Source organism: Zalophus californianus, chromosome 11, assembly GCF_009762305.2.
Source record: "Zalophus californianus isolate mZalCal1 chromosome 11, mZalCal1.pri.v2, whole genome shotgun sequence".
Taxonomy (NCBI): domain Eukaryota; kingdom Metazoa; phylum Chordata; class Mammalia; order Carnivora; family Otariidae; genus Zalophus; species Zalophus californianus.
Window position 1 is genome coordinate 75,141,537 of NC_045605.1, and position 14,774 is coordinate 75,156,310.

Sequence of the window (14,774 nt, forward strand, 5' to 3'; positions counted from 1 at the left end):
TTACACACCATACTTCCCATTTGTGGTGATAGCTTCTAGAAGTTGTCAACACTAAACAATTTCAAGAAGCAAAACCTTCAGAGTAGTATTCCTGGCATGTAGCTTAATGATAATACTCTGGGAGGATGGGGGTAAGAGGAGAGTCAATGTGAAGAGTAAAATATGTATATTTAGCTCAGTAAGTCCCAATCTTTTGTCAAGTTGTAATCTGATATTATTCAGGTAGGCCTGTTTGTCCACGCAGTGGGTTGTGGTGGCATACATTTATTATTTAGAATTTTAAAACTAGATTGATATTTGGTTTGCAGTATTATTTGGAGCATTTTAGAATCTTTCTTGAGATGACTGTGATACAGTAGGCTGGGAATCCCCAACTGAAGGCCAGTGGTATATGCTGAGAATATAGGTATTTTGGAGGCAGAAAGTAGTCATCTCAACTTGACTACTTGCTGTGTTTGTGTGAGCCTGTACGAAGTATGGACATAATGCCTAATACACAGTTGCTCTATAAATGTTCATTTTCTTCATTTCTTCTCTTGGAATTATAGGCGCTCCCAGATAGTTGAGGTGCTGTCAGGGACTACATGGTGGGTTAAATTGAAGGAACAAATTAGTCTTCCTGCTGAATGGAATGGCACGTTTGTTCATCTCCCACTCCAAGTAGATTACTCACCTCCTCACTCCAAGCCTGGGGCCAAAGATGTACTGAGAGTGATTCCAGTGTGCAGCATTATGCCAGATGAAATGAGAAGAAGACTCGAAGCTGTCTATACACTAATACCTATACGTATCCTTTCTCCTCTGGGGCTTTCTCATTAAATGGGGATAGGAAATTCTAGAAATTAAGAAGCCCTTCTAAACAAAGGAGGGTTTTGATATTGGTAAGCTTGGTGTTTGAGGATCCTGGAACAACTTTTAGCTAGAGTTCTTTGTTCCCTCCAAAGGGTGTTGTGAGACTGGGTTCTCAGTGGTTGCAGTTAAGGGCAAATAATTAGAAAAACAGACAGTAGGGCTGATCCAAGAGCATTGAGAGTCTCTTGCTGTTCTAGGGGCTTCATGCAGTTTCTGCTAAAGTTGAACAATATTGATGTCTTTTTAATTTGCATAAAGGTGCATTAATATACAGAATGTGTTTATTTGAAAGATTTGTTTCCATGCTTTTTAACGTTGGCAGCTGCTATTTTTTGTCTCATATTGAGCTTGGTATACACTAAACCTACACAATTCAGCACAGTATTATTTGAGGATAGTATTTCAGTAGTTTATGAGAGCCAAGAGCCCATGACATTAGGATTTGCAAGTGAAAGAACTCGAATATCATTGTCCAAATCTGAGCCTGAAGATGCCTTAAAAATTCTCCAAGTAGGAGAAATTCTTAGTCAAGTCAACTGTTCTACTTGCCAGATGGGAGATATTAGGTGGTGGTTTTTCCTTCCCTCATTCTGACAACTGGAAGCTCTCCTTATCCTGCTTGCTTAAAAACTAACAAACATGTCTTGAATTGTAAAGACACCACATACTCTAAGAGCTAACCTTGTTTTTCGCCTCCCGTATTATATAGTCTAGCTGTGCCTCAGAATCTGAGGACATCAGCGTAGCTAAGTGGTCAAGGACATGACTTTGGAATCAGGGTCACTTGGTTTTACACTTAGTGTATAATCCTGGGCAAACTTTGAGTGTCAGTTTCATCATTTGCAAAATATAATAGTACCTATCTGGTAAGTTTGTTGTGAAGATTAATTTAATTAAATTTAATTAAATTAAAGCAGAACGTCTGCTCTCTTCGGGGAATGGATCGAGTCTGGTTTGAGTATCAGTATAACCCCAGTGCCCATAATAGATACTCAATAAGTATTTCTTAAGGGAATTAATGGGTAATGCATGTTAAGTCTTTAGCAATATATCTGGCATGTACTGGTCTCTTAATAAATGCTAAGGATGGTAGTGTAATCTTGGTGTGTGTTGTATTATTAGCATTAAGTTATTGGATCTGCTGAAATAAAACTCCAAAGAACATTTTATAGCTGAAGGGAGGACTTAGTACCTTTAAAATGGCAACTTTCAAAGCAGCCTATCATTCAGAGCCGTTTTATATCATCACTGTGGCTTTGGACAGGTCTCTGGATAACTGTCATTTCATCAGGCCAAACCTTGAGGATGACTAGACTTCTAATCTCTCTTTACTTAGCACTGTGTTACTAGGCTGTTGAGGGTGGCTCTTGGAAGCAGCAGGTGGCTCAGAGACTCAGATATTTGGACTCAGAGGTTGACTCCAAGAGGGTAGAAGATGGAAAGCTCTAGGAGTCCTTCAGCTGAATAGGTAACTAATGAGATGATCACTGGGGGAAGGCATTTCCATTTCCTTCCTTAAAGAAGGAGTGTCTTTGAATGGAAGTATCTACCCTCTTTGAGGCCAGTGTCTTTGATATATGCGTAGGGCTGCTTTTATCTCTGATGGCTCAGTTTATTTCACCATAGTGATTCAGATCTTCCTCACGATCCCCAGCTGGTGGCAGAAGCCTGTGAGAACAAAGGAAACTGGAAGCCACAGTCTTCTCCTTATCAGGCGAATAGGATTGCCTTGTCACCAATACATGTGGAGGAGAATGAATTTACAACTAGCAACTAAGGTATCTTTATCAAGGTTTGGTCTCTTGCTTAGCTTTGTAATGGAAGCCATTAGAGTCTCTAGCGTGGCAGGTGAACTCCTAGGTAGCTGAAGCGGCTCATAGCCAAATGGCATACAATAATCAAGTGAATAAATATGGGAATTATCAAACACAAGTGCAATGGCCTGGAATAGAAACTGAGTGCTTGTAAATTACTCCATTGTTATCTGAAGAAAAAAATAATACAACTTGAAATATTGAAACTCCATGCATCACAGTTTTCTCACTGTCTTCTTGTACAGGGTAATCTCTGGATTTTATTTATAATTCTCAGCTAAGTTGTCCCCGCCACTCCCACCCCCACCCCACCTGCAGAACTCTGACTTGAATTCTATTTTCATTTTGAACATCAATAGTTCATTGAGTAAGAGCATTCTTTGGCCTGGAAGTTCTTGGTGCTTTCTGTGAGGAATATAACACAGTAACAGTTCTTTATACCATGGGAGATATAAAAAATGAAAGACTAAAGATAGGTGGTTAAGTTGTAACAAAACCCAGCACATAAAGATTGCTTGGCAGAGATTTATACAGAGAAACAGAACTGCTGTTCATGCCAGAGAAATCAGTAAAGAGGAACTGAGAAAGGAATGAAGAACTTATGCTTCAAAGCTGTAATGAGACATGGCTGCCTTAGGCAACGTCAGTGAGGAATAACATGCCCTAATTTTGTTGTCTAAGAAGCAAAACATTTCTTTTTCTGTTGATTATTCAGAATATGTGCCATTAGCCATATGTGTACATCTTTAGTCAGCAGTACGACCATGGCCCACATTTCATTAACATGTGTTTTACTTCCTGCTCAAATACACAAGATGCAGGAATATGTCCCCAACGTTTTAATCTAGCTTGCTCTTTCTTCCTTCACTTCCTCATCATTTATAACACCAAAGATTCCAGAGCCCTCTCTTCCTAGGTGACATCCCTCCATTTTCCTCTCTGCTGTTGACGTTGTAGGCTGCCCATTGCCAGTGTGGTCAAAAACATCTTGGAGCAGAGCCTCTCAACACCTGGAAGTTATGTTGAATGTCTGTCTTGTCTCATCACCTTTGAGGCAAAAAACAGACCTGAATTAGCTCTAGCATTTTGCAAATAATCTTTGGTAATCATCATGGGCCATCTTTGAATAACTGACTTAGGATTGATCTGGACTCTCAATGCCCGGAGATTTTAAAGAATCAGAGTATGCAATTTCCAGGATGGCTTGAGTCTGCCCCCTGAATGGAAGAGAGAAAAGTACAGATACAAACCAAGTTTTGGTCTACTGCTGTCTGACAGGTTTTGGAATCTGTGGTTGGATATACATGGATGTCAGTAAGTACAAATTATCTAATGAATGAGTTGATGATTTTCAAGTTAAGTCCTAGTGTAACTGTTCAGTGTTGAGCCAAGGGAGATGCCAGCCCCTCAGATCTGCAAGTCTTAGTGGATAGAGGAAGACTTGGATGCTTAGAGCCAATTCATGGCATCACAGCTGTAGGCTATCAAGGGCTCCTTGGTGGGTCTGAAGGTAATATACCAACTCACAGAAGTAAAGGTGGTTATGAGCAAGCAGTCAGAGAGGGCTTTCTGGAAGAACTAGTATGTAAGCTGAAATTTAAAGGAAGAGGGTGAAAATAGTAAAAAATACTTCAGTTTTATGACTTCACATTTTAGTAATTATTTCTAAAAATTGTTTCTGTAGCTAGGTTCTGCCAATTAAGTGCTATAAATAAGTGAATCTTTCCTGTTATCTGTTGAGAAATTTGAAAGAGGCTTCATCTAGGCAAAACACAATAAAGGTTAGTTGGAGAGAAATGGGAAGCTACCTTCTTCCAATAGCTGTTGCATACAGATTAGTCAGGGGTTGGAGAAAACAGACCTTTGGAATCACGGGTCAGAGAACTAGAGCAAGGGCTGGGAAGGCCGGTCTTTTAAGCCTTATTAGTTGGGGATGAATTTTCGTGGCAAATGGCATTTCTGGGAGGTCAAGGACCTTGCTACTTCAAGTGTGGTCTAGGACTAGTGGTGTCAGCATCATCAGGGAGTTGATTAGAAATGCAGACTCTTAAGACCCTCCCAGACCTACTAAATCAGATTCTGCGTAATAACATGATTTTCCAGGTCATGTGTCAGCCCTTTAGCATTTGAGAAGCACTGCTGTAGAAGGCAGCTGCCTTCTTAGCTGGGCAGCCTGTTGTAGTAATACAGGGGTACCTTGCACACAGCTGACAGTCATCCGAATCACCTGGGTAGCTGTTTTTTTGTTTTTGTTTTTTCAGCAGTAACTCAGATCTGATGAATTTGGGGGCAGATGGTATAGAGATTGTGTACAGCTTTCTGCATTTCAAAAAGCTCCCCAGACATTCTGATAATCCAAGCTACTGATGTATGAGACTACAGCAGTGATTCTTAACCCTGGCTGCTCTAGAGTCATTTGCAGTGTTTTGTAGTTCTTGTTGTAGTTGTTGATTTTTAAACGAAACAAGACACCCGGTGCTAAGGCCAGACCTCTAGAGCTTTAATACTAATTTAATTGGTCTAGGGTGGAGTTTATACACGAGTATTTTTCTAACTGCCTTATTGAGATAGCACTTATATACCCCAAAGTTTCACATGTGATTTTTTTTTTAAAGCTTTCTAGATGATTCTAACATGCAGCCAAAAACTTGAAAACCTCTGAAAGACTACCAGTAGGAGGCTATTATACTTTACAGATGGAAGACACAAGATTTGAATTTGGACTGTGTAAATAAGTAAAGGTGTGTAAGCAGAAATGTAGGGAGAAATTAGAATTTTCTGGGGTTCTAATAGGATTTAATGATTGATTTGCACTAGTAGAGAAGTATTTCAGGAGTCTAGGATTACATCACTTTCATTTGACGGACTTCTCTCTTTGCGACATAGGGTCATTCTCTACAGTACGACCAAATTCAGCAGGAGAAACAAGTTATATCATTAATAATTCCTGAACACATAATTTTTGATTGCAGATTTAAAAGGTACTAATCTCCCCCTTGATCTCTCCATCGTCTTTTGCACAAACCCTTCCAAGTACCTTCCCATATTCCTTCCCTAAATGTGACTTAAGGCAACTAGTACAGGCACTGTTCCATTCTGGAATACCCTTCATTTATACATGCCTTTTTTCATTATAATGCCAAGGAAGAGGAGGGAGCTTTATGCTTGAAATAACCAGGACTGCTATAGGATCAGACCAGTCTTAGCTAATATCTTGCCTCTACAGTGTTTTTGGCTCATTTCACTCTAAAACTCATAAGAATGTAAATTTCCTGCAGTGTTCACCTTACCTTTCCATTTTTCTATAATGGGTCATGTGGCACAGCGGTCAGAAGAAACATGGTTATTGAGAATGGTAAGGAGAGGAGCCCGGTCCTTGAATAAGTTGGAATCTGTTAGTTTCTCTGATTCTGTCTCTCTTGGGTTCTTATTGATTCTGGACAATTTTTTATGAACACACAAACAACTGCACTCTTAAACTGTTAACTAAAGATGACTAAACAGTTTTACAGCATCTGGAGGAAATTCTATAGACTCTAATGCTTTATGGGTTGCATTGAGAAACACAGTTGTGAAGACAATCTTTTACTCTGTGTGTGTTGTGATAAGCACAGCTAATAGGAAAAAGATTAGAAGCAGCCTTAACCCATCCCTACCATCAGTGTCTAGCATGGAGGTAGAGTCTCCATCAACCCAAGAGTCTGCAAATGGGGCTGACCCTGTATGACATAGATAGTGTGTTCTGAGGTAGACAGAGTTGAGTTTTTTCCTCAGCTGTCCCTGATTGGCTCCTCTCTTTGCTCCATTAAAGACTAACTATAACTGTACGCAAAGCATGAAACCTTGCTGGCTTCTTTGGCTATTTTACATACAATGCTGTAGGCAAGGGCTGATGCAGAAAATAACCAGGAGTGGTATATATACTAGGAATTACGGTTTTTCATAGGCTGAATTAACATTAAAGACTACAAACCATCTCTGTTTCCTAGGACAAAAGCCTTTTTCAGAATCACAGAGCCAGGCAGGGAGAGGTAAGAGAAGACACTGTCTCAGGCCAGTAGAGCTTTATTCGTGAGTGTTCGCAGAAACCAGACTGGGTTTTGACCCTGTCATCCCAGCTTCCAGTTTTAGATGTGGGCGGACAAACAAGTACCCAAGGGAATAAAAGTAGGGATGGAAAGGGTCACTCGCACCCCGTAATCTCTAGTTCTGACTTGCTCTCTGTTCATTTAAAGATGTATGGAAAGGAAAGGAAATGAGCTTATTTAAAAATTCATCAGAATAGCATAAGACCATATTATTTTAAGGACTAGAGGAAATGCATACTCTTGTAAATGATGCTCCACGGGAAACGAAAGGCAATTTTACGTGGCATCTCATTAAGATAGGAAAAAAAAAATGATCACAAGGAGATATCAAAATGCTATAAAAAGCCAACAAGCTGAAGAGCAATGCAAGATGATAGACCTACTGAGCGAAGAAAGCACTGCAAGAATGATGACAATTAAAGAGCAGAATTAGCATTCTTATACTGTAACATAAATAACATGACAGGAAGTAGAATCAGCGGTAGATACTTGAAACTTTGAAATAGTCTTAGAAAGCAGAGGGAGAGAACAAGAAAAAATGAAGACGGGTGGGAAGGTCGTGGATAGAATGCAGCCATAATAATGCTTCTGAAGTGAAAAACTCAAAGTAGCATAGGTTAATTATATAATAAAGATTGATAAAACCAAAACGTATATTCCTCTGTATAACAAAAGACTCTGGATAACAGTAACAGAAAGAGGTAAATATATGCTGATGACTTCTTTCAGAGATAAAGAATTTAAAAATTCGGCAAAATATCTCATAGAGGAAGAAATAAAAAGGAAAATAAGAGGATAGCCTCAGAGAAACAAAAATCAGGTGGGTCCCAGCCTTCTCTTGCGCAAATGAAGGTATCACAAGGTAAAAGGAATATTATGTTTTGATGGAGAAAATTGTGTGATCCAAGAAACACCGATTCAGCCAAATTGTTCTTTATGTATGATGACAGTGGGAAGTTTAAGGGCTCAGAATTCACCCATTGAAAGAAGCACTCCACATAACCAGAAGTAATTTAAAATAAAGAGCTCAAGAATGGAGTAATCATATTATGAAAGAACACACATGAATATCAAAGCTGATTGCTCTTGGAATGAAACTTAAATCATTTTAATGTAAATTAATTGCCGAGGAAAAGCATATATAAAAAAATATAAACCTAAAGTGAAAAATGTTCCATAGACAATAGAACTGAAAGCATACTAAATTTTGTATTTCACGTATGACATCGCCTGAAGTGTTAGATTGCTATATCTATCTATCTACAATACAATAACAGGAGAGAGAGAAATGGAGAGAGGAATATGATTCTGGGTTTGAAAATCTGAAAATACTAGTAAAGTTAAAGGTTGAGGGTCAGTCTTCTTGAATCCCCATAAAAGGTATAGGCAAACTAATCACAGTCCTCTTAATAAGATGAACAAATAGACAAATGGCGATGGTGCCTAAGACAAAGTCAAACACAAGATAATAGATCAAGCATATGGTATACATTAAACATAAATGCTTAAGGCAAAACTTTCTTTATATTTAAAAAATCAACTATATTCAGATTTTAAAAGCTTTAAATGAAAAATAAAATTACAGAACGAGGCCAAGGTATAGCAAACAAATCTGAACAGAAAGAATGCAGGGGAGGCAATATTAATATCTATCAAAGTAAAAAAAATTCGATGCAAAAACATTAAGAGAAATGAGAAAATTCATTTAATATTGATGAAAGGTAAAACCTATGATAAAGACAACACTGATATGAATCTGTGTTTACTAATAAAATATCAAAATACAGAAAGCAAAATCTATTAGACAAACAAGAAGAAATTGACAGAAACATAATTACAGTGGCAGTCTGTGACAAACCAAAAATGAGCATAAGGATTAAACAATAAGAATGAATAGATACATATCAAACGTTGTACCCTATAAAAGTATACCTATTTTTCAAACGTTCCTAGAACGTTACCAACAATGGTAATAGAAAGCTACTGGTGAAGTCCCTAAGCCAGAAATTAGGCAGGGATACTTCGCTGTTTGGCACAGTAAAACTCTTGAAAGAACAGCAGTCATTTCAAAAATCTAAAAACCTCAACAACTCATGAATGTATATTAAAACAGTCTCCTAAATAAGTATTGTTCAAAGAAGAATTAAAACATAAGCAACAGATTATTTAGAATTATTTAGAATTGTTGGAATATTTAAAACACAGCACTGCAGGCCAAATTTATACTGTGTGACCACACCAGTGTTTTGACATAAATTAATACTTTTTACATACTCTTGTTCTATTAGGAAAGGTAGCTTATGGGACCGATCAGAGCAGAAGGGAGCTGTGAAAAGTAAAAATGACAAAAACTGAAGGGGACACTTGTTGCAAAAGAGCTACAAATAGGCTTAGGCCCGTGGCGCCGGCGGGATGGGTAAGTGTCGCGGTCTCCGTACTGCCAGGAAGCTCCGCAGCCACCGACGAGATCAGAAGTGGCATGATAAACAGTACAAGAAAGCCCATTTGGGCACAGCCCTGAAGGCCAACCCTTTTGGAGGCGCTTCCCATGCAAAAGGAATTGTGCTGGAAAAAGTAGGAGTTGAAGCCAAGCAGCCAAATTCTGCCATCAGGAAGTGTGTCAGGGTCCAACTGATCAAGAATGGCAAAAAAATCACAGCCTTTGTACCCAATGATGGTTGTTTGAATTTTATTGAGGAAAATGATGAGGTTCTGGTTGCTGGATTTGGTCGCAAAGGTCATGCTGTCGGTGACATTCCTGGAGTTTGCTTTAAGGTTGTCAAAGTAGCCAATGTCTCTCTTTTGGCCTTATACAAAGGCAAGAAGGAAAGACCAAGATCCTAAGTTTTGATGGTGAAAACATGACAATAATAAATTTTTGTAAGCCAAAAAAAAAAACAACAACAAAAAAACTACAAATGTGTGTTAGAGAAGGGAAGATATTAGAGATTCTTATAAATCTCTTCACGGGGAGGGTGGCGCCTTTGGAAAGTGGTTTCTGTATGAGGAGGGGAAAAGGTGATTTTTAGAGTGGTGGCCTTGGTTTGAACAGTTGGCTTTTGATTCGTTACTGTAATGTAACAAGGCAATGACAGTAATTGCAGTTAATATTTTTATTACAAACTGGGAATGAGCTAGGCACTGTGCAAAATGATTTGCAAATATTACCTGAAATAATCCTCATATTTTTATAATTGAAAGATGGTGCTTTTTTGATTCCTTTGTACATGCAGCTCTGGCATGATTTATTTCATCAGACCACTACTGGTGAATATTTCAGTGGTTTCTAGGCTTGCTTTGACAAAAAGTGTTTCACTGAAAATCCTTGAACTTAACCTCTTGTGTGCTTGGTACGTGATTATGTTCATCTATAGAAAAATACCTCACAAATGGATTATGTCAAATGTATGTGCATTTCAGATTTTGGTAGATCTTGCCAACTTGCCTTCCAAGAATGGGTAACAAGAATGTCTCTCATCTTTGGGATCCATAACATTTGACTATACCAACCTCTCCCTGCTCTTGCTATCATCAGCAATTATTTTCCCTTACCCATGTGTCTTCTAGTTCACGGTCTTTCTCTTTATGCCAATTCTTGTCATGATTCTGGATAACCTCAACATCTATATGGTGAACCTATCCATGTTGATATCTCAGTTTCCTGAACTACTTTTTCCACTCAATCATAGCAGTCCATTTACTCCTTCTCATGGTTTAAACAATATTCATATATTGATGATCTCCTAGTCATGCCCAAGGATTTGTCATTGGAAATGGAAACAGTTCTGAAATTTTAAATAATTTCATTCTTTAGGCAGAAAATTCTAAACCTCCATCTTCCTTGCTGAACTACTGTGGCAAAGTTATTTTACCTCATTGAAAGGTTTAATCTATTGCTTTCACCTCTTTCCCCTGACTCTTAGGTCTCCTCATGTTTTGCCTTTGCTTCTTTGTACAGACTAACTTCCATCTGTATCATCTTGGTGCAGATTAAATTCCATCTGGCTCATCATTATAATCACTTTCTGGAGCATAGTTCCCAATCTCCTTGTTCTTCTCTTCCATATTGTACTTACCTTAACCTTGGATGAACTCAAGTTATCCAACTTCTCCACATTTGTTCACAAGTAGCTGAACATTACCGAGAAAAAAAATGCGACCAAGTGAATGGATTGCATTTTACACTTAGGATCGCAACATTTCACTTAGAAATTCAATATTACTCCATAATCAACTAACCTGCTAAGAAGTTCAGTAGTTTCTCTTACTCCTCAAACTCTCAACCTGCCCTTCTTATGCTGTCACTTCCACCCTTGGTTTGTGACCTTATTTTTCACTGAGAAAAATAGAAGTCTCTGGAAGAGAACTATTTTATTGTCCAACCTCCAGTTCCACCTGTATCAGCACCCAAATAGTCTTCTTTTGGGCTATAATAAGTGTCTCTCAACTTCAAAGGCCAGTCCTTGCTGTGCTCTGCATCCCATGCCCTCTCAGTTGCAAGGGGGCCTTTCTTCTTTGCTTGTCACCTCTTCCTTCTGTGTCATCAATTTCACCCTCTCTTCTGTATTATTTCCTTCAGTATATGATCATTACTTTTCATCCTACAAAAAATGTCTTCTTTGTCCATGTCCTCTAAGACCTCCTGCCCCTATCTCTATGTACTTTCAAGGCCATTTCGCAGAATTGTCTCTACAGGCTGTTTCTAGTTCTTGACTCACATTCACTCTGTTCCAATCCCATTTCCAGTCCTTCCACTCTGCTCTGACTTACGTGTTGCCAGATGCAAGGGACAGCTCCCAGTCATCATCATTTGGATCTCTCAGCAGCATTTGATATTAATTACTGCTACTTTTCTTGGGACACTTGCTTCTCTGTTCTTCTGTGACAACTTAATCTCCTAATTCCTTCCCCATCTCTCTGGTCACTCCTTTTCTCACCAAACTCAAAACTTAATGTTTTCTAAGAGACTGGTCTTTTTTTTTTTTTTCTTCCTTCCTTCCTTCCTTCCTCCCTTCCTCCCTCTCTCCCTCCTTCCCTCCCTTCTTTCTTTTCCTGTAAGTTCATATTAGATGTGGTCATATTAGTATCTTCGACCCAAATCTTTGAGCTGTGAGTTTGTATCCAGTTGCTCACTTTTTGAATTTATAATGTGTCCTAAACTATCTACTGTAAACATGTCCCTGGCAGTCTTTACTATGTTGTTATACAATGACCTATCCAGTTATAGTGCTAGAAACCTGAGAGTCATTCTTGACTTCATCAAGCAACTCTCATCAACCAGTTCTATCCAGTTTACCCAGAAAAATCTATCTCAAATCCATCTGCTTCTCCCCCACGTTCAAATTGCCATGATTTGAAGTAGCTTCCTTTTTGCTCCCTACATTTCTCCTTTGTCCTTATTCCATCTAGTCTGCACCCAGCACTCAGTGATCTCTGTACAAAATAGAAAGAAGTCATATGAGTAACAACTGTGTGTTAAGTGGTTTACATGCATTATCTCATTTATTCATAAAATGATCTTATGAGGGTCAGTACTATTGCCCTTAGGGAGGTTAAGAGGTTAAGTAACTTAATTCAGGTCAATGGAGATCAGGTGAGGGAACTGAGATTTAAATCCAGGCTTCTTGGCTCCAGAACCCACAGTCTGAACCACCAGTTAATGCTCTTTCACAGAAATACACCATTTTCCTTCTAATAGCAACTTGAACTCTTACACTTTAATATCTCATCTGCATCTCCTCTGGGGACCTTGAAAATTACAGCCAAATTCTTTACAATGGTGATTGTTTTTCTGGCACTCAATACCAAAGGGAGGCTTGTTTTAGGCAACTGAATTAGGACAAGCTTGTTAGGGCTTGATCAAACACTAGAGGGCTCCATGCAGGTGAATGGATATAGAAAATAGATATATAGACAATGAGGCTGTTGATGTGGACTCAGTATGACAAAAACCAAAAATGACAAAAAAACTTTTCTCTGAAATACGGATTAATTTAGAAAAGAACCAAGGTGTTTCTATAGAAATAACATATTTATATACTCTTTCTCTCCAACTGCGGAGTATCCACTGGTCTCTTATCATTTAATTATAGTCATCAAAGATGCAGATGCAGACTACTATCAGTGTATGACAATTTTCTTATGAAGGTCTTCATAAAAACAAGCACTTTTAATTATTTTCCTCCAATCCCTCCTCCCTATGCTGCCAAATTCATCTTTCTCAAGTACAGCCCGGATGCAACAATTTCAAGCAAGTGGGGACCTATGTGGCTTCCCTCTACCAACTGAACAACAAAGGTCAGGCTCTCTTATTTTGGCATAAGTCCCTCTAGCATCTGGTTCCAGTGCTGTTTTTCCCCAGACTTACCTCTGCCTATTCCCTTAATATATATTATGCTCTCAACAATGACACTAATTGCTTTTCCCTACACAAACTCCTATTTTCTTATTCCTTTTCTCTATTTTCTTAGCTTCTTCAGCCTGAAATGCTTTGTACTTCCCAGTGTCTGCACTCAAAATTCCCTATTCAAGGTACAAAAGTGTATGGCATAATGTTAGGTAGATATTATTGTTATTATTAACTACTCTGTTTTTCTTATAGCATGACTTAGTAGAAGAGTGGCTCAGAAAAGTGGAGAGTAAGGCAGGGATGGAGAGCTTCAGAGTCCTTGGTACAGGCTGGGTTGGTGGAAATGCAGAGAGGGGGGGGTGCGCTGGGCTGTATTGGGCAGCCAGAGCCTCAGGCTTGGAGAATGGACATTCAGATGGAGGTCACTGAATCAGCAGACTGGCCAACAAGAGTGGACATCTGGCCAGCTCCCAGGTGAAGTAGAAAGGAGGGAGCAAGTTTCTACATGATAACTAAGTCAGTATATTATTTTATGGGGCCATTGGGAAGGTCAAAAATATCAGGGGTGAGGACCATGGCATCTTAAAAGAAAATGGTTAGGCATGTGGGTGGACCACTGGTCATGGACAGCAGGTTGCTTAGAGTGTTATTGTTTGAGGCAGTAGATAATTGAGGTCAGAAGCTATAGGAAGGGTTTTGCCCAGGCCAGGATCGTTCTTCCCAAACTTTGCTGCTGAATTCCTTCTATAAGACAGCTTTGGAAGAAAAAGTTGCTTGGAGACAACAATAACTTGATACGAGTCCCACTGCTGGTTGTGTCCGTTATGGTGCCACTACACTATACACTACTCCTTCGAACTCCTCTTATTAGCACTTATATTATGAATTGTGGTAGGATTCTGGGCCTATCAGGGACAGAGTGGGAGGCCTATTCATACATGACCTCTTATTTTGACTGCAGACATCTCCCTATAGAATCATGCCTACACTAACAGAGACATCTGACAGTGTTGGAAGGATGCTCCTCTCATACCCCTTTCAACTTAGGACTTATTACCAGACTCACTGCTATCTAGTGTACTATAAATTAACCTACTTCATATTTTTAAAAGTAATTATCTTGCCAATGATACAATAAAAATGCAGTGTTAACATTAAAAGTGTTATTTTGTATAAGGTAAGCATTATTGGGTTTTTTTTTTAGTTTTAATAATTTATTAGGTTTTATAATCCTATTTTGGAATTTCATTTTTGAAAAAAAATACTAAAAGCCTTAAAAAAGAAATATGGCAGGGACATTACTCATGATGTTGCAGGTTGCACTTTGCAAAACTCTAGGGAGTTTGCTGTTCTCACTGTAGTTACTGTAGATTTGTATTGTTATAGTAATTTCTGGGTAGATGGCATTGAAATGTCTTGATAAGAGGTGCCTTTGTCTCCCTTTTTTGTAAAAGGTTGTGGTTGTGTCTAGCAATGAGGTTGTTTTCTGAGCTGCTCTTGAGCTCTGAGGTCCTGGGTATATGAATGTCAAGGTTAATTACTTAACCATCACCTCAGTTTTCTAGTCCTTCTGGCTCTTTTATTGATGTAAAATAAACCAACATGCCATCAACCAAGTTTTTCATCTAATGATAGAGTGATTAGAATAAGACCTGTAGCATATGATTGTTG

General features: G+C 38.7%; 2 protein-coding genes across 4 annotated transcripts in view; both read left to right on the forward strand.

The window, feature by feature from the left end:
- NELL1 (neural EGFL like 1) overlaps positions 1-14,774 on the forward strand; it is an 821,645-nt gene that overhangs the window by 352,315 nt on the left and 454,556 nt on the right. The window lies entirely within an intron of this gene.
- On the forward strand, positions 9,143-9,652 carry LOC113915340 (40S ribosomal protein S23-like). The gene has a single exon (XM_035723077.1). The coding sequence runs from the start codon at positions 9,167-9,169 to the stop codon at positions 9,596-9,598; it is 432 nt and encodes a 143-aa protein (XP_035578970.1). The 5' UTR covers positions 9,143-9,166; the 3' UTR covers positions 9,599-9,652.

Excerpts from the sequence above, each read along its gene's own strand:
- LOC113915340 (XM_035723077.1), top strand. The coding sequence starts at position 9,167 with ATGGGTAAGTGTCGCGGTCTCCGTACTGCCAGGAAGCTCCGCAGCCAC.